This window comes from Cladophialophora bantiana, assembly GCF_000835475.1.
Source record: "Cladophialophora bantiana CBS 173.52 unplaced genomic scaffold supercont1.6, whole genome shotgun sequence".
NCBI classification, from domain to species: Eukaryota; Fungi; Ascomycota; class Eurotiomycetes; order Chaetothyriales; family Herpotrichiellaceae; genus Cladophialophora; species Cladophialophora bantiana.
This window is the reverse complement of record NW_015971580.1, coordinates 1,868,176-1,893,031: the sequence shown is the minus strand read 5'-3', so window position 1 is coordinate 1,893,031 and position 24,856 is coordinate 1,868,176. Positions and strand designations below refer to the sequence as shown.

The following is a 24,856-nucleotide window of genomic DNA, read 5'->3' as shown; positions in this document are numbered from 1 at the left end:
GGTCTCTACGAGGTATGCCAATAGGAGATCGAACGGCCCCCACCAAAAGATGGAGTTTCTTCGCCGAGCGATTATTGGACGGTTTAAACCAATGCCTGGAGCCAAAGACTAAATGGTCATGCAAGCGCAAGGATACTGCTGACACCGCAGTACACTGCTCGTGGGACCCCGACGAACTTTGCACATGATTGGCGTCTCGCTTCGAGTGGGGTAGATACAAACAGTAGATTCGTCCTGAGCTCCTTACAACTCGGGCGAAGCTGCCAAGACAGGTCTACTTCGAAAAGAGAGAACAACATTTGCTCGCATAGCTGAAAGAAAGATAAAAGACCTAGTTCCTCTCTTCTTTCCAGAGCTTCAATCGTTTTAATTTAGGCTCTTCTAATCTCGACGCTCCGCCAATTTCCTTCCAGCTGAGCAACATGCCTTCAAGTTCCAGACAAACCGATTATCATTCCTCATCAGGCCACTCACGACAGAAGCATGCTTCTGACTTGACCTCCAAGGCTTTAAAATACAGCCCCAGCTCTGCCAACGAGCCGAATTCCTCAGAGCTGGCCATCTGGGAGAAGGTGGCTCCCAAGATCAACTACGCAAATGCAATGATTCTTATTGTCAGCGACACGCAGGAGAAGAAGTCGCTCAAGAAGTTCCTTACAAGAAATCAAGACCTGAGAAGTAAGTAATCTTCCTGGTCCGAAAACAGGTACCTCTTATTGTGACCCCGAAAAGTGCTGATTGAACACGGAATAGAGATTGAAATCGAAGGCGACGATACCGATATGTTCAAACGAAACTCGACCTCCACGGTGATGCTCGCGACTCCCGACGAACTACAACATGTCTTGGAGCTTGCATCAAAGCTAAAGATCAATAGAACAACGCAATCCACTAGCGCTCCAAGTGGCTGGGGAATTTGGAAGTCGAAATATCCCCAGGAGAGCCAGACAAAATCGATCATCCCTGAGACACTTTTCATCGTTGTGAGCAGGTCCATCAAAGAGATCGCTTATTCCATCTCCAATCGTATCAAGGAAGTTACAATCATGCAAAGCAACCCAGCCCAGGATGTCAACGATAGGTACTCCCTCTGCATTAATAAGTCGTCGACTTACTGCGACATTGAGACGTGGGGGTGGGATCACCGAGACAACTGGAGAGATCGCTCTATTACCCACCAGGGGGGCATGTATTGGGATCTTAGTAGCCTCTCCCGTCAAGACTTGGACTTCAACAATTCAATTATCTCCGCCATGACACCAGAAATGAGCGAACAAGTGCAGAACAACTTTCAAGATTTCATCGAAGAAGATGACGGCGATCAGTCTTCGGGTGGGTCTACTTCAAGAGGACCATATGCACCGACACATACTGACAAGGTCAGTTGGTTCGAGAGATGGCTAAAGCTTATTGCCGGGGTTGTCGGCGCCGCAGTCGGAGTCAAGGCGGCCGTTGCCAGCTTCTCCTTCTGCTGGTTCAACGCAGGTGGATTTTTTGTCAGAGGGTCTCTGGGTTTGTACTTGTCCGGAGGTTACTTCAACATGGGAGCCTTTGGGGGTGCTTGCTTGAGTAGTGCAGCAGTAGGTGTTGGTACTGCAATTGCAGCTGGTGCTGCGGTCTATTACATACCATGGGGAAAGATCTGGGACTTCGTGATGCAGATACTGAAATCGGTCTGGAACAAGATCAAGGATGCTGCTTTCTTGATCTGGCAAAAGCTCAAGACATTAGTATCGGATGTTGCATCGAAGCTCAAGCAAGGACTCACGGGGAATGCGTTCCCTCATATGGAGAAACCCGCGAGATTTACCGCCTGAAGGATTCCGTGTCGCACTGGAGAGTGAATTACTAATTGTTGCATGCTCTTTGCTTGCTGATTTTTGCTTCTTTAGCTCCTTCTGGGGTGGTATGGAAACTTTGGAAGGCGATGCTGTGTGACAGTACTTCGCAATGACTTAATGAACCTTTCCTACTGGCGGCCTGTTGATATTTTGAGTTAGCTAGGTTGTTTAATAAAATTATGTACAACCAGAAACAATTTCAGTCTGTCGGTGCGCCATCTTCGATGTTGTTGAGCAGGTAGCTGTAGAGCGGAGATGGATGTCATCGGCGTAAGCGAGGAAAGTCGTCTCATGGTCACGTGAGGGTCGACAACCTTCGTTGAGCTGTACACTTATATTTTGATAGAGCCTAATACCTGACCAAGACCGTGCCTTAAGCTGCTTTATACGGCCTCTTGGAAGCTCCTTCATTTGATTTAGGACACGCAATTCAACCACGCTGCTCTATCTCATCTTACGTGACTCAGAGCAAAGAAAAATCCCACATTCAAATGATCAACACTTGACTCCACCCACGCCCAGCTTCGACGTGCTGTTCTGCCTCACCGAACATGATGCCGTCAACATAGCTTCCACCCAGCGTCTTATATTCTTTTGCCACAGCCGTGGATCCTTCCGCGGCTCTCATCGCAAACGGCATCACCGCACCTTCCAACATGACCCAGCTTACCTCTCAACCTCGCTCGAGCCGGATTGTGTTGGCAGTCTGATGGCTCACATGTTTCTAACGGGTTTTATTCCATATCAACATGAAGTGAATGGATCCGTCGTCTTGTTCTTGTCCCAAGTCGACGAGGTGAACACCAAGGTTCTTAACCATGGCCTGTCACCTATGTACTTGCCTCTATTCAGTGTACTCATGACGAGCCGAAGATATCTTACGAGGATTTCCCCCAACTTGGTAAGCCCAGCCACAATCCTCTGTCGTCGTTACAGCTCATGTTCTGAGTCGTTCTAAACGCCGGTAGCACCAGCCGCCGATTTAGTTTCTCCCTCTGCCGACAGTGGTACAGGATCCGTCCTCTGTCCGCCCTTTTGGCTGGGATCGGCCTTAATCTTGTGCAGTTGATCACTCAGCTCTTCATTTCCGGCTGGTGCTCGCGAGCTGGTGTCGCCGGCTTCTGATTGTTTACCACCACCGGTGGCAGTCTCCTCGCCGCCAGTAGGTTTCGTGCGGAGCTGCCTTTGGCAGTATCAGTATTTTTCTTCCCGTCGGGTGTAAGTCCGAGAGCACTGTGGCTGCCGGGTGCACCAGTGCCGGTCAGCGTAATCAACAGTATTATTCCCATTGTCATTCCAGCTTGCCGAAATGCGTATGTTTGACCAATAATCCCAGCACCAATGATGGAATTGGCCATATTCATGAAAGCACTTCGCATCCCGTTCTTGGGCCTGGCATCGGGTAAATAGTCCTCGGGCTGAAAGGATTCTGAGAGAAAGGGCGACGAAGAAGGTGGTTTTACGTTGGTGAGCAATGGAGCACGCTGGCTTGGGGAGGTAAGGTAATCATCGTCGTCCACCCATTCTTCGGGTTGAGGACTGCCAGCACGGTCGTCGAGGTCGAACCGCACCCGGTTGGTCGTCCGAGGAGTACCGTTCAGCCGAGAATGGGAGAGAGACGATTGTCTCTGCGACGATGGACGGATCTAATTGCTGTCCGAGCCAGTAGGAGAATCCCGGCCTAGTGGAGGAGAGGTGGTATCATCGGCGGAAGCGAGCAGGTGCCTGTAGCTCTCGATCTTCCCATTTGGGACATGGTTGATGACTCCGTTAGTTTCCTCATCATCTGTTGGCATGTCGCACGAGTCGCATTTCGCCGCAAATGGTGAGGAGGGAGATCTCTGTAATTGTAAGAACAATCCCAGTGTCATCTTCGAGTCAACGAGACGTATGCTCGGATCGGCGATGTGGAACTGCCAAGGGGAGAAGGATGAATGGTGAAGCTTGAGCCAGACTAACTAATTTAGAGAAAGGGAACTTTGTGACCAATACGTTAACTTGAATCGGGTGCCAAGTTATGGGTACTGTAGGCTACGGCAGAGTCGATAAATTGGCGACTATAGGCGGGTGCGGGAACGGGGCCCCCTGGCCCAGATTGTGGGCGCGAGTGATCCGTTGCTCAGGCCGACCACCACCATGCTCAGTCACGTGCAGGAGCATCTCAGGTTGAAGCAGCGAGGCTCAGGGCCACGCTCAGGTCCAGAGATGGAAATGGAATGTCCTCGTGTCGAGATTCCGATCTCGAAATCCCTGTTTCTCGGCGAGTTCGATGAGGCAGCAGTGTTCAGGATGTGTCGAGCCTGGGTCTCCCGGTCTATCATCATGCAGTTCCAATGAGTAGCTTGTGGAGAGAATTTCATCGTTCTCTCGATTCACGAGGACTGCTCCTGCACAAAACTTCGTAGGTGCTGGAGGTAAGAGGCGTGCTTTCTCAAGAGCATATTCCATGCATACTTGATGCTGGTCAGCATCAAATACGACGTGAGGCGATTCGCCCGCCATATCTGACAGATTAGTGGCAAAGGTTGCGCGAAATCCGAGACATGTTTGGACAAAGTGGGCGGTTAAGAAGTCGTGTTGTTTTTGGGCGTCAGATGGTCCTTTAGTTAACATGAGAACGGGTGAATGTCAGACGAAAGGTGAGACGTCGATTCCTAGGTCATAACCCTTTAGATCTCTCGTTTTTTAAAACTGCTGGGGGCCACAGAGTCTCCGGCCCGCCTGGAAACCGGCGGCTTAACTAGTTACTAAATGAGATGAGCTGTCAGTATTTCTATTACTGTAGGTCTTAGACGTTTAATAAGCAATGCCAATGCCAAGAAGCTCATCTTCTTCACTTAAACATTAATCAAATATGATCAAGATGATCTAGGGAGAACGAGCTGAGCCCTTGGTTTGCAACCGACATCTTCATCAGCGCTTAAGTTTTCGTCTACCGTAGCATTTCGAATGAATTACCACCTTCGCCGGATGAGTTTCAGCCTGAGGAACTCCTCCTCCATGGCGTCCCTCTTGAAATTTTACTTTCTGCAAAAGGCCACCACCAAGCTAGCTTGGTCTCAGGCGAAATAGCCATGAGGCGGAGAGCAATCTCGAAAAAAAAGTGGAACTGGATTTGGTGCCAAGAAATTACTCTGCATTTCTGACTGCGCAGGAGATAAGTTCCGGTCACGCAAAGGGGAAACTGTGATCTTGCGATACTTACCTATTCCACGCTTGAGCCTGCCAGCAGTCCCCGTGGGTCCGCGGACCGAGGGCATCTTGCGGGACACTTTGGCATCCTGGGGAACATCGCCCTGCTGAGAGTGAACTTCTTTCTTGATGAGGCTTGCATAAAGATGCACACAGGTCTAGATCCAACTCAGGCACCGTTAGTGGTAGTGTTTCTCGCTGCTAGATCATACCCTGGCAGGTAATAATTGTGAACCATGGCTGGTCTCAGCATCCCTTGGGAACTCCCAGCCAAGGAGGTGGCATGGTTGAAGCGCGATGTACTCCTCTTTGCAGCCAGGATCGGATGTTCTGTCGAGAAACTGCAATTTCTGTATGTGAGTACTCTTGTCACGTCGCCAGGGCCTAGCCCGCCAGTCAGGCCGCTGACTGTCTCCAATGTCAGGAGTCCCATCCTGAATTTGCCGTTTTTCCAACATGCCCGACAATCTTACGTACGTGGACCGCCTTTGGGCATTTGATTTCCAATCGGACACTTCGAGCTTACCTAGAAGCCCCGTCATTAGCGTTCAAGCTCAAGGATCAAGATGTCACCGACTACTTTGCTCGCGAATCGCTTCCGCTTGTCCCAGGGACGCCCAAGTTTGATCCGAAGCGTGGCGTTGACGGTCAGCGTAAACTCACGGTTTCCAAACCCCTGCCAACGACGAGGCCCGGGCGATCTTTCGAGCTTCGCAGTCGAGTCATCGGTGTCTACGACAAGGGAACCGCCGGCACCATAATCGAAACGGAGCAGTGGGTGGACCGAGATTCTGATGAAGTGTACTCCCAGGTAATTGGAAGCGCTTTTCTCGTCGGTCAGGGCAACTGGGGTCGTCCCAAAGGTAGGTTTACATACCCCCAAGATGCTGGAGCATTAATCCAGCACGGCCATTACGAAATGCTAATCTGTCTTCGGACGCTTTCGAAGGCCAAAATCCCAAGACTACGACTTTCCCAAAGATCAAGTGGCCCATGTGAGATTTGAACTCGCGACCAGCAATGAGACTGCTTATCTGTACAGGTGAGTAATCAGCTGCAACTTTCCGAATAATTCTGCTTTGCGGGAATGAGATTGTTTACCATGTTGTACGACAGGCTCAATAGAGACTATTACTCTCTCCACGCCGCTCCCACTCTGGGCCAAAAGATGGGATTTGGGGGGGCCATTCTGCACGGCTGTATGGCTGGAACGCCGTCGCCCACGGCATCCTCCGAGACGTTGGCTTCAGTGACCCCAAGGCCCTCCGAGAATTTTCAGCACGCTTTGCGTCACCTGTCAAACCTGGCGACACCCTGGTCACGGAGGCCTGGAGAGTGGGGATCGCAGGCAACGGTTTCGAAGATGTCCGGTTTGTCACGAAAAATCAGACGGGGAAGCCAGTTCTGACCAGCGGTCGCGCTCCTCTTCGGCGTCCGTCTTCGCTCCAGTAATCAAGGGGGGAAGTCATTTTCTTGAATGCAGCATACTGGAGGTCAAATCGCCGTAATGGGCAGAGGACTCGCTGGCGCGCTAGATGGTATATGAAGACATTTGTATCATCGCCAGGAGCAGCATATTTTTGCTGCATCCATAGCTTGTGCTCACACGCTGCCAGACGTCAGTGGTGGTTTGACGCCGTGGAGTACCTGCACTGTTCCCATCCAAGTCATACAAGTGCACATCTGAAGGGCTTCGGGAAAAGAGAGACAAGGATGATTCTCCTCCTGAGGGTCTGCTACGCAGAAGCTGCCCCATCTGCCCAAAAAAGCTCACCGTCGGTTTACGCGAAGTGTGTCGACCCTAATTGTCCGTCCACCACTCAATTCCATGCAACACTCTCATTTTCCACTCTCTGGAGGGTGTATTTTTGCCGCTGTATCTATTACTTGCTGCCTGCCTGAGAGACATCATGCTCTTCTAAATGGCTTCAGTGCTTTGATCCTGCCTTTCGATGCACCTTCGCAACGCCAGAGACCTTCGATTCGAACCAGTTCCAGGCCCCAGATCATCCAAAACTGGTCCATTCTTTCGTCCTATTCGTTTCGATACGCGGCTAGGATAGCATACCGTTCAAGCTTGGGCACCACCACTTGCTTACAGCTGAGATTATACCGGGACGTGGACGACCATGGCCGGGAAACTATCAACAGCATTGAGGATTGAGCCTTACATCATAAAGAGGTGCCAAACGATCTCTGAGAACAAAGATTATTCACCGATGGTCCATCTTACTGTGCGGGCTGTTGAAGATCGGTATTCGGGGGCTTCTATGTTGAAATTGCCAATCTTCGATCTGGACCGCGGGATGCTTGCTTGCACCAGACGTTGCGGGCAGCAATAGACGTTCGACCATTGTCAGCACATCGTCACCAACGTCGTCATCATCATCACAGGCTCACAGCATCGTGCCCCTTGATCAAGTCGATTGTCATGAAGCCGCTAGGTCCAACGATGGAGGAGATGGTAGATTTCTCTCTCGTGTTCACCGAGGAAAGGTTCAGAGTTTCACCGGTGGCTCAATACGCGGCTGGGCCGGTGAGAGTAGGAAAGTGTACGCAGGTGTGTATTAAACGTGTCTGCCTTGGAACCCCTTTTGGCAGACAGCAACAGGCACTTAATTAAGGCGGCTGAGCTTCCGTATTATACTATACGATAGGCAGAGCACGAAAACGAAGCCCAACAACAAGAATAGCTATTCCATGATATGCTATCTTAACGAGCCTCTAGGCATGGGAGACAAAGTCGACTCTTATGCGAGGACGTACGGCTCAAGCTCCTTTAACCTAAAACCACGGTGGCCTTAGCGTTCGTGACACATTCCGTCGTATCGTCAGGTTGCGAGAGGACAGAGTTCTCAATACGTGAAATTTCGCCCTGTAAGACGTGTTGTATGACACATACTGTCTACGGCTTCTGGCCACATCACTCCCGCTGCTCGTGACTCAATAGTGCTCTCATAAATTTCTCGGCAGCGTGGATGTGACAGGGAAAAAAAATATAAAAAGTAAAAAACCACTTTGACGTACTGCTTGTTAAATCTCCCTACATAATCCACGTTGCATTTGCATAGTTTGGCGCATCACCTGAGGTGTAGGTTCATTCCATCGCTCGCGTTGTGGTTAGGTCTACTCAGAGTAAATGAGATGAGCCTAGTATGATGAAGAAGAGGATGTGTTAGATGTGTTTAACTCACAAAGGTCGTGCATTGAAGCACTGCTTTTTAAGTAGACTTGGTTCACATAATCCACTACATATGCCGAATTCATTATGCCCGCAGCTGCTGCCTGGCACGATCTGCAGCTGTCCACCTCTCCCCGGGGCTCCCCCGCCTGAATTGAGGATTGTTATTTAGGCCTTAGTGATGGTGATCAGGTCCTGTGCATTTGCTGGGAAGTCGAGCGTAATGTCTACAAAACGTCAGGCGCGGTCCACATACTCATGTCACTAAATTCACATACCGAGGTTACTTCCCTGGCCCTCACGCGTGAATTCTAGGGTCGTCGCGTTACTCCCGCCAACCCGAAGAATATCAATGTAGTAGCGAGTGGTGGAGTTCCAAGGCAGGTCACTAACCCGGAGTCGGTAGGTATTGCTGGTGTTGTTGCGCTGGGAGACCGGAGCGAACGTAACACAAGCTGATGTACCGTAAGTCCCTGGATCAGGCTGGCTTGGACACAGAGGCCCATGTCCTACATGGGAACAGGAAAAGTTGATTGCCATCCGCAAAACAGACCTGATCACCATTGATCACTGGCGACGATTCAGCATTGTCAGAAACCCACAGGCAATGGCGGGAATATATGAAGTCGTCACTTACATCCGTCGGGCTTTACAGGAAGATACGCCAATGTAGATGAGTTTAGGTAGGGTAGCTAACATTCAGGTCAGTGATCATAATATTCTTGGCGTAAAGAGACACTTGCCAATGTCGTCACGATTTCTTGGGGAACCGTGTAGTCTAGTTGATAGTTGTTCAAAAAGACTTGAATCTGGTGCGTATCATTTGAACGGCCTGCCAGAACTGCGAAACCATCCGAACTACCGCCACTAACTTCAAGCCGGTTAGGCGTCCGGTTCAGAAAGTTGATATAGTTCACCCAAGCTTTGGCGACATTTCGAGGGATGGGCTGGTCTTCTGCGGACTTATTGAAAAATCCCTGGTACCAGAAGCCACCAGCACCCCAGCCACCGTAGCTCAAACCAGGATAGAGAATGGTATGCTCAACGGAGGTATCTTGGGCATACATCAACTGATCAACTTTAGACGGATCTTGGAGCACAAAGGTGGCTGGAAAGACTGCTTACAACTCCGATGTTGAAGGCTGAGAAGAACTGTGGATCTCGGTATAAATTGAGAGCCTCTTGCGAGCTGAAAGTCCTGCAGTATTAGATCAACGGCCTCAAGTATCAGACAGTGGAAGGGTCGAAGCGTAGTGAGACTGATGAAAGGCAAGCGTATGGTGAAGCCGAATCCCAGCTTCCAGAGGGCAGCCTACCTGGGGGACACCGACGTTGACCATCCCGAGTGCGTAGCCCAAATTTCGAGGTCGGGAAGTCCAGCTGGTATGAGAATATCGTTTCGAAACTTGTCCGTTATCGTCTTGATATCGTAGGCTATTGATCTCAAAATAAGACATGATGACCCTACCAGCAGAGCGATCGAGACACATACGATTAAAGCTGAACCACAAATTTACAAAGTGAAAAGTGGCAGCCTTGATGGGGACATTTCGGTCCACACAATCTTTGTAGAATTGGACGATGAAGGGATCAAATGTCTGCAGGTGTAAGCCGTTTTTATCGCGGAAAGCACTATGCAAGGTGTTTTGTTTTGTTATTTTCGTTCGTCTTACCGAGTAGTTGTGCTTCGTCGGATCTATATTGCGTCAGTGACATGATCATAATCCATGGGACCTGTCGTCCAAACATACAAAATCTATTCGAACCCCACGCCCCACTAGATTCTTAGGTCTTGCGTTGATTAGATGATGCGGTATAGGACTTACACCCCAACTCTAGAAGAACTTGAGAGCGGTCAGCTTCTCTTCGATAAACCCTCAAATGGGCATCAAACCTGGCATTGGCCACCCCGTGATTGAAATTGCTGAAATAGGCGAACATATGCTGGTATTGTGACTCGATTGTTGGAGAGTTGAGCTTACTTCGTAAGTGCTTGCAAGTACGGGCTCCACGAGCGTCCTTACCAGATCAGTCTCGGGATAGAATTCAAAGAGCTCGATAGCGTCGGAGAACCCAGAGTCGTAGGCACCATTCCTGACAGAGGTTAAGATGCTTGCTCTGTAGAAGACTTGGGCCTTCTCGGGACTAGAAGCTTACAGGTATCGGTCAGTGATCATGTACGCAATCTTGCCCAAATCTTCTGGTGATGTGATGTTCGGGTTGGTGCCATTGTCCGGCTTGCAAAAACTAGCATGTCAGTGCTTCGAGGGATAAATGTATATCAATGATTATTAAGAAGGACCTTACTTGAAATTGGATGATTGCCTGCCATTTCCCTTGCATCAGCACGTCAATAGCGATCACAATTCAGAAAAACCCCATACCTTTGCGCCATTTGACACGACATAGTTCACATAGCCATCGGCCTGTTGCCAGAAATCAGCAGATCTAGCATGATAATTCACCTTCAGCAGCACAACTTACTGCTGTCCAATTGTAGTTACTGTTATTGAGTGGGTCGCCGGCCGTTCCAGGTTTCCCCCAACCGAGAAAAACTTGTGGAAAGTTGTCTAGAAAGAGTTAGCCAGGTCTCTGATGTCGTGTACGAGACTGAAAAATACACGGCTGCATACAGATTAACACATGTTTGATTCCACATTCCGGGAATAGTGCCCCGATTTCTGCTTGATAGTCACAGAAGAGGTCAGAGGCTCCATCAAATGCTTGGAAAATAAAGTCTATAAGGTCAGCCCGGTCCTTTTACTTTGAATGGCCCGGACGATGCACCTGAATCCGCACTGAGGGACCCTATTCAGGCTTTAGCACTGACACGTTCAATACACAAGCTCAAGCCGCACTCACCCTGGATCTCTTGTCTCAATTGACCACATGGAGAGCTTGCGTTCACCACAATCTGACGGACTTTTTGGGTGGCTCCAGCTAAGACTGGCAAAAGAACAGAGAGCGGTAGGAATAATAGAAGGGGGGACATGGTTGCCAGGTACACAAGAATCAGCAATGCCCGGGCTGAATAAGGAACTGGTCTTCAAAGCAGAGGTCCGAGGTCCCCCGATTTTAAGGCAACATATATATGAATACAAGATCAACGAGAGGCGCTACTTTGTGGAAACAGACCTTGGAGTTATGTGATGGATTTACAAAGTCTGGAGCCGGAATATGGTGTGGCATTCGGACCCTTTTCAACCGGTTCTCTGCACAGTGGTCAGGTTTCTCGGTACACCTCGTTCGCTCCTCTGGGTCCATCCGCCTTGATTTTACACCGAGGCCAAGTCCCTGCTTTCTCAGCTGAAAAAAACACCACCCCCATGTCGCTTCGGTACAAGGCGATGCGGACTGCTGAACCTATGCGGAGCAAATTTCGGGGGGAAGGACCTGGTAGAGATCATCAGACATGCAGCGGGAGATTTTGTTTTACGACCCTGGTAACAACCACAGACGAGTCCCTGCCGGGGAGAAACTTCAGGACCACATCGACATCGACTATCGGCGCATGGCCCGAGTTCAGGGTAACGATCAGTAGGCATGGAAGAATATCAGAAATGAAGATATTAGATTATCGATGACTATACAGTCAAAACAAACAATATGTCGAAGCTATTTACTAGTAATACCACGGTCGACCTCTAATCCCGGAGCCAATCTTCGGACTGCTTTCCTTGAACAGAGCAGACTTTTCCTTTACTTGCACGACCAACACAAAAGCGACGAGGTACCATTCGCGCAAGACTTTTCGTAAAATGCCTCCTGGGGATAGGGGCACAGAACCTCGTCCATCGTGGCGTTTTGGGGCAACTGGACCGTGACCGGACTCGCGTCAGGTGCAGTTCCATTTTCTACCCATGAACGCAGCTGGTCAAATAGATGGATAGGCTGGCCGCCTGGGCCACCCCAACAGTGTTGAAGGCCCGGAACACGGTAGTAGAGGTAGAAGTCCATGACATTGTCAAGCACTGTGGACACTTCCTGGTAGTAGTGAAGCGTGCTCTTTGGCGAAATTGCCGCATCCGCCTTGTTTTGACATTAGCATCACGTCAACTGTAAGGGGCTTTGAGGCAACTTACAAGACCATGATACGTGATCATTTTACCTCCGGCCTCCTTGAAGTCAGCAATCCGAGTCTCGGTGGCTGCTATTGGGGCCAGCTCCTTTTTCAATGTGCGATACAGATCATCAAATTGTGAATGAGTCAGGCTTGTAACATTTGCCGAGGGGTCCCTCAGAACGAAGTATTGCTGCCAAAAGTCTAGGCTGGATCGATTGTCGGGAATACATGTGCTGTTCTGCGTGCAGGTTGTGGCTGCAAGTTCGGACAAATTGGTTCCAATTTCGAATCCATACCACATGAAGTCACCGTTGGAGTATCTAGGTCCGTTCCAAATGTTTTCCGACACGTCGACGGCGGCGGCACTTATTGACATGTTCAGACCTGTTTCGGCACACGTAAAAGTTGTCCCGACGTAGTCTGCTGGCTTGAATGTAGCGCGGCATGTTTCAGGGTCTGCAATGAGCCCGTCATTAACACCATCGAGGCCATCGCACTCGGTGATGGCAAGTGTTGTTAGCTGCATCAGTTCACACGCCGGAGGGTATTGTTGTGTCAGGTCCATGTAGAAAGCCGGCCAAACGGAGGAGATGCTCAGCTCAGCCCAGTACATCCCTGGTGCTGCGGCAATGATGCCATCATACGCTTCGGGATACTGTTGGGCCAGAATACTGGCCTGCCTCCCACCATTTGAACAGCCATTCCAGTAGGAATAGAGGGGCGCTTGTCCGTAATAGCCTTCAATCACCTGCTTGGCGATGACTGCCTGTTGCCATTAGCGTCATTCCGTAGAACCGCGCCATACGCACTAAGTCACCCAAGGACGTTTGTCCAAAGTCATCCAGGGCTACAAAATTCAAATTTCCCGGGCTGTTCAGGAGCCAAGTCGCCGGGGTCAACGAAGTGCCAAGACCAGCGTCCGTCGTCGCCGTGGCGTACCCATCATAGATGGCGCCAGCCATTCCGGCATATGATAGCACAAACCGGCCCGCTGCCCAACCGCCACCTCCAATTGACTGAAGTCTGCCATTCCAGCCGTCGGGGGGGAGCCACACCTCAGCGTAGATTGTGTCGTTTTGATCCGGGTGAGTATAGGTCGCGGTCACATTGCAAAATGTCGCGTTTTCCACGCTGACCGAGGGCTGAGAATAACGCCAGCCCTCTGGAATGGGAAAGCTGTAGTTCGTGACGATGCTTGCGTCGACTGAAATAATTTCGGCGCCAAAGAGTGAAACGCTCGAGAAAGTGCTTGGTGTGCACCCCTGGATTGGCGAAAGCAAAGCCATAATATGCGGAAGACAGGATGGCAGTACGGTGTAGAGAAAGATTGTCCGTGATCTTCTCTGGCACACAGCTGCTTTATAGCCGACTGAAGATGAGATTGCAAGATAAGGTACAAGACAACGAATACGGACAGGATGGGGATCCGATCCCAGTTCTCATGTTGAACCCAGGAGATCGATATATCCAAGATATGGGGACACCTCCGCGGTTAAAAATGGATAGTGTGCGCTCAAATATACCTGTAATTCCCTTAACATAGCGTCCTGACCCTGCCACATCTTCAACTCTTCCACATTAGCCAGGACGACTGCGTGCACTCAATTGAGGTCTTCGTGGCGGCATATCTCGGCCCCAGTCGGAGATTCGGCATTTTCTCTTTGTCAGGGGCACAACGTCCGGGGTAGGGACGATCGGCATGTGGGGAAGGCAGCGCTATTAAACTAAGTATTTCGCTTCGCGCACAGTGCAACCTTGAGATGCTTTGTGGAGCAGCGGAGATGCCCCGACACTCCCCCTCAGCCCCGGAAAGTATGTCTCGCGTGTACATTGCCACCTGACTGGTGACTGGAACTATATCCCGCCCATTGGCACCGATGCGGTAACAACTTGGTCCGTGCTTTTGCTAATTGCAGCTGGCGGGCGTGAGTCTTTTGGGTGAAAGATGTACTACTTATAGCCTGTGCATCGTGTTGGTATTTGCGTGGCCCTCAGCAGAGGGTAGACCTTCACGTTAATTCATTGCACCACATCAGGATGAGCAGCTCTATTCACCAGCTAATGGTGTGCTCACCATCGGCCATAGCTCCTCCAGTTCTGCTCGGGGCGGAGGTTCTTTCCGTTTCCGCTATTCTCATCACCAATTACAGTGTCGAAGTGCCACAGACTTACAATTTCAATCACCCGGCTATATCGGTCAAAGATGTGGACTTCTGCAACGTTACCGTGACCTACACCTACCCAGGAGAGAACGATGCCATCCACGTTGAAACTTGGCTTCCCCGTGTTTGGAACGAACGGCTACAGGCGACAGGTGGTGCAGGGTGGACGGCAGGTCGCAATGTCTTGTCGCCTGGTTTCATGTCCGGGGCCATCGGCGAGGGATATGCCACAACGAGTACCGATGCTGGATTACCTCCAGTCTGGCCCGGAGACCCTACACTCTGGGCGCTTGTGAGCCAAGGAAATGTCAATTCTTACGTGTTGGACACCTTTGCGTACAGATCGCTAGAAGAACAGGCACTCATCGGCAAAAGCCTTGTTCGCAGCTTCTACGGTCGCGACCCAGCGTATTCATACTGGAGCGGATGTTCTCAAGGTGGCCGACAAGGTCTAATGCTGGCTCAGCGATTTCCCACCCGTAAGACATGCCTCCCATTGCCTCTCCTGATCCAGGATTTTGAAGACGAAAGCCCCGAACGTACATCCCCTAATGCCCACGGCACAACCACTGACCTTCTCCAACTATAGTGTATGATGGAATTGCCGCTGCAGCGCCGGCCATTTACTACGGTCAACTAGGCCAGTCGCAGTTCATACCTCAGCTCATCATGAATGAGATGAAAGCGTACCCTCTGGACTGCGAGATGGACTACCTCACGGAGCAGGCTGTCGCTCACTGTGATGCCAATGACGGCGTGGTCGACGGTATCATTTCAGATGTTGCGTCATGCGATTTCGATCCTATGAGCGAGATCGATTCCAGCTTTCTATGTTTCTCAACTAGAGCCAATATGACTGTGAGCCAAACAGCGGCCGTAGTCGCCAACGCTAGCTGGAATGGCTATTTCAATAGCCAATGGGAGTTCATATGGCCCGGATGGAACTACGGGGCCAACCTTACAGGTTTAGGCTATGCGCCTAACGAAACCAATCAGACTGCGAACGCCCTGCGAACTCCCAATTGGTTTGCGCAGTTATATCTCGAAAGGAATGCAAGCTTTGACAGTGCAACTATTACAAGTGACATGTTTGACAGATATTGGAAACAATTCATCAAGATTTACGACGATACTATCGGTACTAGTGACCCCGACCTCTCCGATTTTAAAGCTGCGGGCGGTAAGATGATCACATGGCATGGAATGGTAATTAGTCCCAACACCCTGCCCTACCAAAAATCCTGGAGTACTTCCATGCCTTTTATACCTACGGCTAATCATGGGTCGTGATGACCAGGCCGACGAGTTGATCCAAACCAAAGCCACCGAGCGCTATTATCAAGAAGTCACCAACTTATTCCCAGATGTTCAAGATTTCTACCGTTACTTTGAATCACCTGGGGCGGGACATTGCGGTTATACTGGTGTCGGTGGACAACCAACAACAGTCTTCGACGCATTGCGCGCATGGGTCGAAAACGGTACGGCTCCTGATGTTCTCCCCGTCACTTTCAACGGAACCACAAACAATGTGTATAATCGAAACTTGTGTCTATATCCCCTGAAGCAGGTCTACAAAGGGTCAGGGGATCCGACAAGCTCAGACAGCTTCGACTGCGTCTAAAGAAAAGCGGACGAGGAGGTGGAGGAACCAGTGGAGTCAGCAATTGGCTTAGAGCAGCTAGACCGTGTTTGCTTCAGGACGTTCTGCCCCAGCCTTCTTTGAAGTTGTTACAGTCAGGCGCGACCACGCAAGGCTGTGGACACGGAGATCTCTCTCTTCGGGGGTGAGAAAGGTTTCAGCTATGTGCTCTGGCAGGTGGCCTGGAGGATCTTAGCAGACGCTTTTCGAGCCGTAATGCTACTGGTTACCTCTCTAATTGCACTTCCTGGAAGCAGGATGTATGTACAAGTCGGCAAAATCGATCGTGCTCAGGACTTTTTCGCGGACCTAAACCACCCTTTTCTTGCATCCATAGCAGAGGGACCTGATTTTATCCCGTCATATGCGCGGTCCAGCCACTCAAATGCCCCGACAGCTTGCATTACCTTTCGCTGCGGTATCTGCTCTTCTTTGCAGTAAACGAACACGGTACTGTTACCGTACCACAGCCTGGGCTTCTGGGCCTTGAGGACCTCGCCGCCGCTGGCACGGGGTGTTGAGAACAATACTATCAGATGGTCTGGAAGAATAGTGGATGTAATCTCGGCTCGCTCACACTCTCCACGTTGCGGGGATGATCGGGAGACAAGGATACTATTTATTACCAAAAAATTAGGGGTAAATTTCGCAATGTTTTAATTCAACCTAGCCTCTCCTTCGGATGATTTCGTTCTTGGTCTCTAGGTTCCGAGGAATGGACGTCAGGTCTGCAAGTCTCCGGGTGACAATGATGCTTTCTTATAACCTCAATCAGGATTTCGGGCTCAGATGTTCCGGAGGCCCAAATTTTAGAGCTTTGTCTGACCCAGATGTTCGGACCAACACTGACCGAAGTGAACGGAACGGCCGAATGTTTCGGAGAGACTATTTGAGCCGCGTAGAGGTCCTCCCAGATCGCCAGCCTCGACCTCGTGAGTGAAGAGTCCGATCGTGTCCCTGCTTATATAGGTGAGCACCCAACCATAATGCGATCAGAGGAAGAAGTGTTCTAGTTCAGGGAATGTACGATTGATCCCGCAAATCTGTACCCATGTCTTCGTCACCGAACTACGGATTTCTCAGAGTCCAAGGGGACCATATTGTCGATGGTAGCGGGCGGCGAGTGAGCCTCAAAGGCACGTCCCTAGGGGGTTGGCTCTGGTAAGTGCGTTCGGCGGGCACTACGATCCAAACCTGACCCTATACGGCAGTATGGAAAACTTCATGACTGGATTCCCCGGCACAGAATCCGCCATGCGGTCCGCCCTACTCCAGGTCCTGGGGAAAACTGACTACGAGTATTTCTTCGACCGATTCCTGTACCATTTCTTTACCGAAAAAGACGCGCAATTCCTAAAATCTCTTGGATTCAATTGTCTCCGAATTCCCTGCAGCCATAAGCACCTGGACGACGACATGAACCCTCGATTTTTTGTAAGGGAAGGCGTGGGCTTCAGACACCTTGATCGCGTGATCAACATCTGTGCTAACGCTGGAATCTACGTGGTTTTGGAACTACATACCGTCCCAGGCTGTCAAAATCCCGATTGGCATTCAGACAACAACACCAGCTATGCAGCATTCTGGGATTTCAAAGACCATCAGGACCGCCTTGTGTGGCTATGGAAGGAACTTGCCTCTATTTACAAGGACAACCATTGGGTTGCCGGATACGACCCGATGAACGAGCCGTGCGATCCCCAGCATCTCCGCTTACCGCTATTTTACGACCGCCTCATCAAGGAAATTCGACAAGTTGATCCCGATCACATCCTTTTCCTCGAAGGCAACACATTTGCCATGGAGTGGCGTGGCTTTGAGGCTATCATCGACACGCCCAACTGTGTATACTCGATCCATGACTACGCAACCATGGGTTTCCCTTCCGCACCGGGTCCATACGAGGGTCACCAAGAGCAGAAGGAGAAGCTCGAAAGGCAGTTTAGGAGAAAATGCAACTTTCTGAACAAGCATAGTCTCCCTATCTGGAACAGTGAGTTCGGCTGCCCTTGGGCACAACCCAACTGGGATCCCGACATTGAAGCCCTCGACCGTAAAAAGTACGCCATGATCGATGCGCAACTGGAGATCTACGAAAGGGCCGATATTGCTGCCTGGGCAATCTGGTCGTACAAAGACATCGGTGTAATGGGAATACTGAACGCTTCGCGTCAATCCCCTCTCAGCAAGCTTGTCGAGCAGCTTGGGGAGACAAAGAAGCAACTGCACCTCGATAGCGCGTTGATGTATCCCAATCAAGAAATCGAAGATGCCATCACTCCTCTCATTGACTGGATTAACAAACATGCACCCAACGCCAGTCACACGTACCCAACCATCTGGAACACTCGCACCCATGTCGTTCGGAACGTCATTCACAGCTTCGTGGCGAACACGTTCTGTGAAGAGTATGCCCAAAAATTCCAAGGCTTGAGCAGGAACGCACTGGAAGAATTGGCCAAAAGCTTCGCCTTTGATCAGTGTGTCCAACGAGAGGAGCTATATTCGATACTGAAGAAGTACACATTGAAAAACTGATGCATCAAGGACATAATCAGACGTCTTATGGAGAGAGGCTCTTTTTTAGGGTTTGGATTGCGTGGCGAGAAAGTGAGAGTATGATGGCATGATCTTGTCGGGTCATCTTTTGTCAATTTACCTCTCGAAAGCCCTTTCTTCGGAGTTCTGGTCGCTGAAGGACCTCTTGGTGGACATATAATACGACAAACCACTTCGTCACATCTTATTTGGGTTGATAGAGAAAAATGGATAGTCGTTCCGAAGGATACTTTCCAGCCGCCTAAGGTAATCCATCACAACGCATTATTGTCACCTTCCTGGTATGTACATCGTGGTGAATTTCGTTCTGCATAGTCCTTGAAAATGATCAGTTAAGTCGCACGGACTGCTGCCTCTGGGTACGGGTCAAAATGGGAACGAAGATGGTTCCCTTTGCTGACGCATTTTCCGAAAGCATGTAGACCCGGGGCAGAAGGGTTATTCGAGGTCTTACATTCTAGTCACGGAGAATGGGATGAGACGCTCAGAAGAATCATTGATTTTCCTAGAGAGATGCCAGTAAAAGTCACAGCTGCTGATTCAAGGCACTAACTCAACAGTCCTGCGTCTTACAAAAGGTCACCAGAGCTTTTCAAGAGACAGAAATCCGAGAGAAAGACGGTCGTGGCCTTTCCACCAAAACGCACATTTGAACACGCCCTGAAGCAGGATTCCCGACGCCATCCTGCTCCCGAATAGTTTCTGTATTCCACCCTGGCCAAGGGGAAAAGATGTCCAGACCCAATCAGACGTCGTTACAGGAGGAATGTGACAAGCAGTGGCTCCGAACGAATATTGCCGGCGTCGGATCTGTCCAGTCCTCCGCTTAAGCTTTCACCTCAGTGAGTCCCTCGACGTGGTTCACTGCCTCGCTGTGCTTTGCGTTCAGCTCCATGCTCACATAGTGGACGGCTTCTTCGAAGCTCTCCTTGCCGTCGTAGATTATGGCGATCTCCTCCAACGTGAGTCCCTTCGTCTCGACGAAAGTGAAGTATATTATGGCGATCATAAGAGCGTTGAAACAGCACTGTGGAAGATAGTATCGCCAGCCAATAGCCGCGAGACCCACAGGGTTCAAATAGCTGGAGCAGAAGGCCGAGACATTGATGGAAAAGAGCGTGATGGCAAAAAAGATCGCTCGCTGCTTGGTCGTAACATTCTCGAGAGGATACGCGATAACCAGAGGGACCCAACACATGGAGGTAAAGAAATTGTAGATGAAGATGATGACAACGACGCCGATACCCAAGCCTTTGTGTCCGTGCTTGACATACTCGGCAGTCAGCGCTGTCCAGATGATAAACGAGGCCGTCATCCCTGTAGTGGCAAACAGAAACATTGTCCGGCGTTTGACCTTTGGAATGACGAAAGCGGCGATGATTGCCGTGAGCCAATTGACGATGGTCATGATGCCGTTGATCAGTGTCTTATCCTTGGAAGAGGTGAGACCGACCTGGTCCAGGATCTGTGGAAGGTAGGCCGTCACAAAAGATCCCCCAAGCGCCTGTGAGCCAACCGCAGTGACAATACAAATCCAGAGTCTGTGGCGGTTGCCCTTGGTACCCAGAATGGTCTTTAGGCCTTGCCAGTTGGCCTTGATCATGGTCTTGTCGGCCTCGATACCGCCCATAATCTCCTCCATTTCGACACGGATAATTTCATTCTCGACACCGTTGCCGTGATACTTGATCAGGATTTGCCGTGCCTCTTCGATGCGACCTTTGCTGATCAGCCACCGCGGGCTCTCGGGGCAAAACCACACCATGACGACTTGGTATGCAGGCAGGGCCAACTGAAGGATACAAGGCAGCTTCCAGGACCACTGAGACATCATGCGGAATGTTCCAAAAGTGATCCAGGCGCCAATGATGAAACCGATGTAGATGTTTGTGTTGAAAAAGGATGACAAGGCTTCACGCTGCTTCGGGTGAACCAGCTCCACGACGAGCACGGAAGCTGCACACTGCTGAATGAAAGCTCCAAAGCCGAGCAGCAGCTTTCCGCCAGTGAACATGCGGAAATTGGAAGAGAATGTTTGCATAATCACCATGCCGACAATCAGTAAGGCGCCACCGGAGATCAGAGGTCGGCGTCCGAAGCGGTCATTCAACGGGCCGCCGACAATGCACCCAATGATGCCTCCGACAGACATGGACGCACCAAAAAATCCCAACGTTGATCCCTGGGGTTGCCAAAATTGTTCATGAAGGTGTCGATGGATTGAAGCCCATTTGTCAACGCGTTGTCGAAACCCCAAGCGGCGGTGGTGATCATTGGGGCGATCAGGAGGAGGTAGAGCCGGACCAGGCTGGGAGATTTGTACCACGGTGGGCATTGCTTGCAGAGCTCCCGAAGGCGGCCTTCGAATATGCCATCAGCAGATGCCATGGGCTGTGAAATACGAGAATCTCTCGACCTCGAAAATGCAATCACCGGCGTGTGGACAGGACCCCTTGGTCAGTGGCCGATATCTTCTTTGGAATGGTGTTGAGGAAGACACAGGACTGAACTTCTCTCACCTGCGACTGAGCGAGTGCTCTATATTGTCTTGCTTCCGTTCATCTACCTAGTCTAGATCTTTCGCACGGAACAGGTTAGAATTGGTGCGGGCAGGCCACCAGCGTCCCCTGAAGTTCGGGCCATGTCCTCCTTTCGCTACAATGATCAAATTCGCCACCCGCGTTCGGTTGAATGATGCACCGACAAACAAGAGAGAAGAAGCCAGTCTGCAATTGTCTGTTTTGGAGGATAAGGTTGTTCTAAGTTTATTGGGTAGGTTGTGCCAGGGTGACCGGCTTGACCCAGCTTCTGTGAGTGCTTAAGGCAGTGAAAGATGGCATCACCCCTCTTTGAGACGGTGGTGCGCCCTTGTGAACTTCTGGTCGAGTCCCCGGCTGGCTGGGATCTAGTCCAAGGGCACCCTGAGGTTCCAAGTACGTAGTCATAGCAGGTAAGTGCTTGGATGTTGCAGCCGAAAATTACCGACAGCCAATGATAGGAGTTGATCTATATACAATGTGGGGCGTCACTCTCGGCTATCCCAGGCTGAGGTTGCTGCCTCAAGCGTAAACAATACATTTATCCAGGATATTTAGCCATAATCGAATTCATGGTCAAGAACTTTAGCGGCGCTCAATACTCCGTACACTGGGTACTGTGTCCGATCGGCACATCTACAGCCGACTGAGATCGGAGGATTGGGCTGGGCTTCCCAAAACGTGATACCCATGCATTCTGCGTGCTGGCCTGGCCAGTCGTCACTTGGTCTACAAGAGTCATTTGCAAGCCCGATAGTGCGGTATACGCATTGAGCAGAAGTCAAAATCTTGGACAGCCTGGCATGGAACGAGGTGGTCCCATCGTGTCGGACGTGCGATTCGAGCACTGTCAACCAGGTCACACTCTGGGACTTCCGTACGATCGACCCCGTCTATCCTGGAAATTTTACAATGTTGACTCGGCCTTCCAGCAGGCAGCCTACGAGGTCGAAGTCTGCGCTCCGAGTACAGGCACGGGAATGACGCTGTTATGTTGCCGCAAAGTCAACTCGAGCCAGTCGCAGCTGGTCCCTTGGCCTCACGACGAAGCATTGATATCAAGACAGGAAGTTTCTGTGCGCGTCAGAATTTGGTCATGTGACGGTTCTTCTTCTCCATGGAGTCAGCCAGCAACATTCGAGACTGGACTTCTGACACGGGCAGATTGGCACTGTCAACGGATTGCTGCACCTGGCATAGCGCCAACTGCAGGGCATTTCGCGGAGCAACTCTTCCGCAAAGCATTCTGGCTCCGGTCCCGTGTTCGCCGGGCAAGGCTGTACGTTACAGCCCAAGGCTTGTATCAAGCAGAAATCAATGGACAGCAGATTGGAGACTTCCTCGCACCCGGATGGACAAACTACAACCATCGAATCCTCCATCAAACTTATGATGTGACCCACCTGCTGACACGATCGCCGGAAGAGAACTGCATTGGCCTACGGCTCGCGGAAGGATGGTTCTCTGGAAGAGTCGGGTTCCTGGGCGGCCGTCGTCACCTTTGGGGACCCCATCCGACCATCATGGCCTAGCTGGAGATTGTCTACGACGATCAGAGCTCAGAGCGGATCTGCACGGACAAAACATGGCTCACCACGGCAGGTCCAGCCACGGCCGCGGAAATCTACGACGGAGAGAAGTACGACGGCACCGCCGAAATCGACGGATGGTCACAGCCAGGCAATCCCACCCACGAGTTCGATCCCGCCCTCTGGCGTGAAGTGGGCGAGAAACCACCGCTCTCGGACACTATTCAGATCGTCCCGGACTTTGGAGCACCGGGTACTCGTAAGCAAACGATCGCGCCTGTTCAGAAAATCATCACGCCCTGCGGGAAAGTGGTCCTCGACTTTGGTCAGAATCTGGTGGGCTACGTACGGATCAAGGCTGTAAAGGGGAAAAGAGGAGACCGGATCTCTCTTGAACATGCAGAGGTGATGGAAAACAACGAGCTGGGGCGACGACCACTCCGGATCTGTCAAGCCCTGGATCAGTATACTTTGAAAGGCACCGAGTCTGGGGAACAGTGGGAGCCTAGGTTCACCTTCCATGGCTTCCGTTACTGCCAGGTGGACGGCTGGCCAGTCGAGGCGCCTGAGCTGCAAGACTCGCTGGTTGCCGTCGTGTGCCACAGCGAGATGGAGCCTATCGGCCACTTTCGTTGCTCGGACAAGATGCTGAACAAGCTGCACGAAAACACCGTGTGGAGCATGAAAGGCAACTTCCTCTCCATCCCTACAGACTGCCCCCAACGCGACGAGCGTCTGGGCTGGACTGGGGACATTGCATTGTTTGCACCATCTGCGGCCAAGCTGTACGACTGTTACAGCTTCTTGCAAAATTGGCTGGTCGATGTTGTCTACGAACAGGACCTTCGCGGTGGAATCCCCCCTCTCGTTCCACCAAACGCGTTTCAAGGACTCGAGTTTTGGGGCGACCCATGGCCGTGTTCAATTTGGCACGACGTCACCATCCGCGTGCCCTGGGCATTGTATGTCGCCTCGGGAGACCAGGACATCCTGGCCAGAAACTACGGGAGCATGAAGACTTGGCTCACGCAGATCCCACGGGATATGAAGACGACAACAGCCAATCGTCTCTGGGACAGAGAGTGCTTCCAACTAGGCGTAAGTGGGCCCCCAGTTTCGAGCAGCCGCGCGCCTGCCGTTTATGAGCATATGACGATTGACGTTGAGCGACATAGGACTGGTTGGATCCGTCTGCGCCGCCAGACAAACCTGCAACCAGCCAAACAGACGCGACGCTAGTGGCAGATGCCTTCTTGGTGCATAGTATGGACCTTGTCTGTCAAATCGCAGAGGTCCTGGGTGACACGGAGGGAGCCAGGGTGTTCGAAGCCGAAGCACACGCCACGCGCCAGCAATTCGTCCACGAGTACATCAGCGCCAGCGGTCGCGTAGTCTCCGATTCGCAAACGGCCTACGCACTAACCATCTGCTTTGATCTCCTCCCCACGGCCGCACAGCGAGCGAATGCAGGCGAACGGCTGGCAAAGCTCGTCCGCCAGGAGCACTTCAAGATCAACACCGGCTTCGCGGGCTCTCCGTTCATCTGCGAGGCCCTGGTACGAGTCGGACACGCTGCTGTAGCATATGCCATGTTGCTCAATCGAGAGTGTCCCTCGTGGTTGTACCCGGTCACAATGGGCGCGACGACGACGTGGGAGCGTTGGGATAGCATGCTTCCCGACGGCTCCATCAATCCCGGCGAGATGACCTCGTTCAACCATTACTCCCACGGGGCGGTCATCTCCTTCCTGCACGAACGACTGGCCGGCCTCCGGTGTGTGGAGCCAGGCTGGAAGAAGAGTCGCGCCGCTCCGGTAATCTCAGGCGGCATCACCGGTGCGGAAGTCAGCTACAACACTCCCTACGGGAAAGTGGGCTGCTCATGGAGCATTGAAGGCGAGCAGTTTACCTTGACTGTCGAAGTCCCTCCAACGACCACCATGGAAGTAGTCCTGCCGGCCGAGAGTGGTGGGCGGACCGAGCTCGTCAAGGCCGGAAAGTGGACCTTTTCTGGTCGTCATCGACCCGACCGTGCTTGGCCGGTGACACCAATTTCGAAGATGCCTTGGGCAGAAGGCTAGTTGGTTGTAGGAGCCGCTGTAGCATAACGTAGTCCCCTTGACCGGGGCAGGTCAGCAAGATTGGACCAC

The 24,856-nt window shown here is 51.3% G+C and overlaps 9 protein-coding genes across 9 annotated transcripts; 5 read left to right on the top strand and 4 right to left on the bottom strand.

Moving 5' to 3' along the window:
* Nucleotides 1-422: 422 nt before the first annotated feature.
* Nucleotides 423-1,817, top strand: Z519_04992 (uncharacterized protein; the record flags this gene model as incomplete). The annotated part of the gene is made up of 2 exons (XM_016762734.1): nt 423-678; nt 754-1,817. 2 exons carry the CDS (start codon nt 423-425, stop codon nt 1,815-1,817), a joined length of 1,320 nt encoding a protein of 439 aa, XP_016621681.1.
* Nucleotides 1,818-2,914: 1,097 nt separating this feature from the next.
* Z519_04991 (uncharacterized protein) lies at nt 2,915-3,712 on the bottom strand (the record flags this gene model as incomplete). The annotated part of the gene is made up of 2 exons (XM_016762733.1): nt 2,915-3,487; nt 3,596-3,712. 2 exons carry the CDS (start codon nt 3,710-3,712, stop codon nt 2,915-2,917), a joined length of 690 nt encoding a protein of 229 aa, XP_016621680.1.
* Nucleotides 3,713-5,269: 1,557 nt separating this feature from the next.
* Z519_04990 (uncharacterized protein) lies at nt 5,270-6,032 on the top strand (the record flags this gene model as incomplete). Its single annotated transcript, XM_016762732.1, has 3 exons — nt 5,270-5,389; nt 5,458-5,896; nt 5,983-6,032. The coding sequence occupies 3 exons, from the start codon at nt 5,270-5,272 to the stop codon at nt 6,030-6,032; spliced, it is 609 nt and encodes a 202-aa protein (XP_016621679.1).
* Nucleotides 6,033-8,382: 2,350 nt separating this feature from the next.
* Nucleotides 8,383-11,206, bottom strand: Z519_04989 (uncharacterized protein; the record flags this gene model as incomplete). The annotated part of the gene is made up of 17 exons (XM_016762731.1): nt 8,383-8,441; nt 8,493-8,669; nt 8,728-8,784; nt 8,852-8,906; nt 8,970-9,284; nt 9,340-9,412; nt 9,531-9,648; nt 9,707-9,910; nt 10,041-10,191; nt 10,239-10,308; nt 10,372-10,451; nt 10,522-10,539; nt 10,599-10,640; nt 10,699-10,784; nt 10,848-10,952; nt 11,002-11,022; nt 11,077-11,206. The coding sequence occupies 17 exons, from the start codon at nt 11,204-11,206 to the stop codon at nt 8,383-8,385; spliced, it is 1,761 nt and encodes a 586-aa protein (XP_016621678.1).
* A 707-nt stretch (nt 11,207-11,913) lies between these two features.
* On the bottom strand, nt 11,914-13,563 carry Z519_04988 (uncharacterized protein; the record flags this gene model as incomplete). The annotated part of the gene is made up of 3 exons (XM_016762730.1): nt 11,914-12,243; nt 12,297-13,043; nt 13,087-13,563. The coding sequence occupies 3 exons, from the start codon at nt 13,561-13,563 to the stop codon at nt 11,914-11,916; spliced, it is 1,554 nt and encodes a 517-aa protein (XP_016621677.1).
* A 751-nt stretch (nt 13,564-14,314) lies between these two features.
* Nucleotides 14,315-16,063, top strand: Z519_04987 (uncharacterized protein; the record flags this gene model as incomplete). Its single annotated transcript, XM_016762729.1, has 3 exons — nt 14,315-14,918; nt 15,029-15,645; nt 15,737-16,063. 3 exons carry the CDS (start codon nt 14,315-14,317, stop codon nt 16,061-16,063), a joined length of 1,548 nt encoding a protein of 515 aa, XP_016621676.1.
* A 1,069-nt stretch (nt 16,064-17,132) lies between these two features.
* On the top strand, nt 17,133-18,619 carry Z519_04986 (uncharacterized protein; the record flags this gene model as incomplete). The annotated part of the gene is made up of 2 exons (XM_016762728.1): nt 17,133-17,242; nt 17,293-18,619. 2 exons carry the CDS (start codon nt 17,133-17,135, stop codon nt 18,617-18,619), a joined length of 1,437 nt encoding a protein of 478 aa, XP_016621675.1.
* Nucleotides 18,620-19,466: 847 nt separating this feature from the next.
* Nucleotides 19,467-20,975, bottom strand: Z519_04985 (uncharacterized protein; the record flags this gene model as incomplete). The annotated part of the gene is made up of 1 exon (XM_016762727.1): nt 19,467-20,975. The coding sequence occupies one exon, from the start codon at nt 20,973-20,975 to the stop codon at nt 19,467-19,469; it is 1,509 nt and encodes a 502-aa protein (XP_016621674.1).
* Nucleotides 20,976-21,980: 1,005 nt separating this feature from the next.
* Nucleotides 21,981-24,787, top strand: Z519_04984 (uncharacterized protein; the record flags this gene model as incomplete). The annotated part of the gene is made up of 3 exons (XM_016762726.1): nt 21,981-22,649; nt 22,710-23,804; nt 23,882-24,787. The coding sequence occupies 3 exons, from the start codon at nt 21,981-21,983 to the stop codon at nt 24,785-24,787; spliced, it is 2,670 nt and encodes an 889-aa protein (XP_016621673.1).
* Between the last annotated feature and the right edge of the window lie 69 nt (nt 24,788-24,856).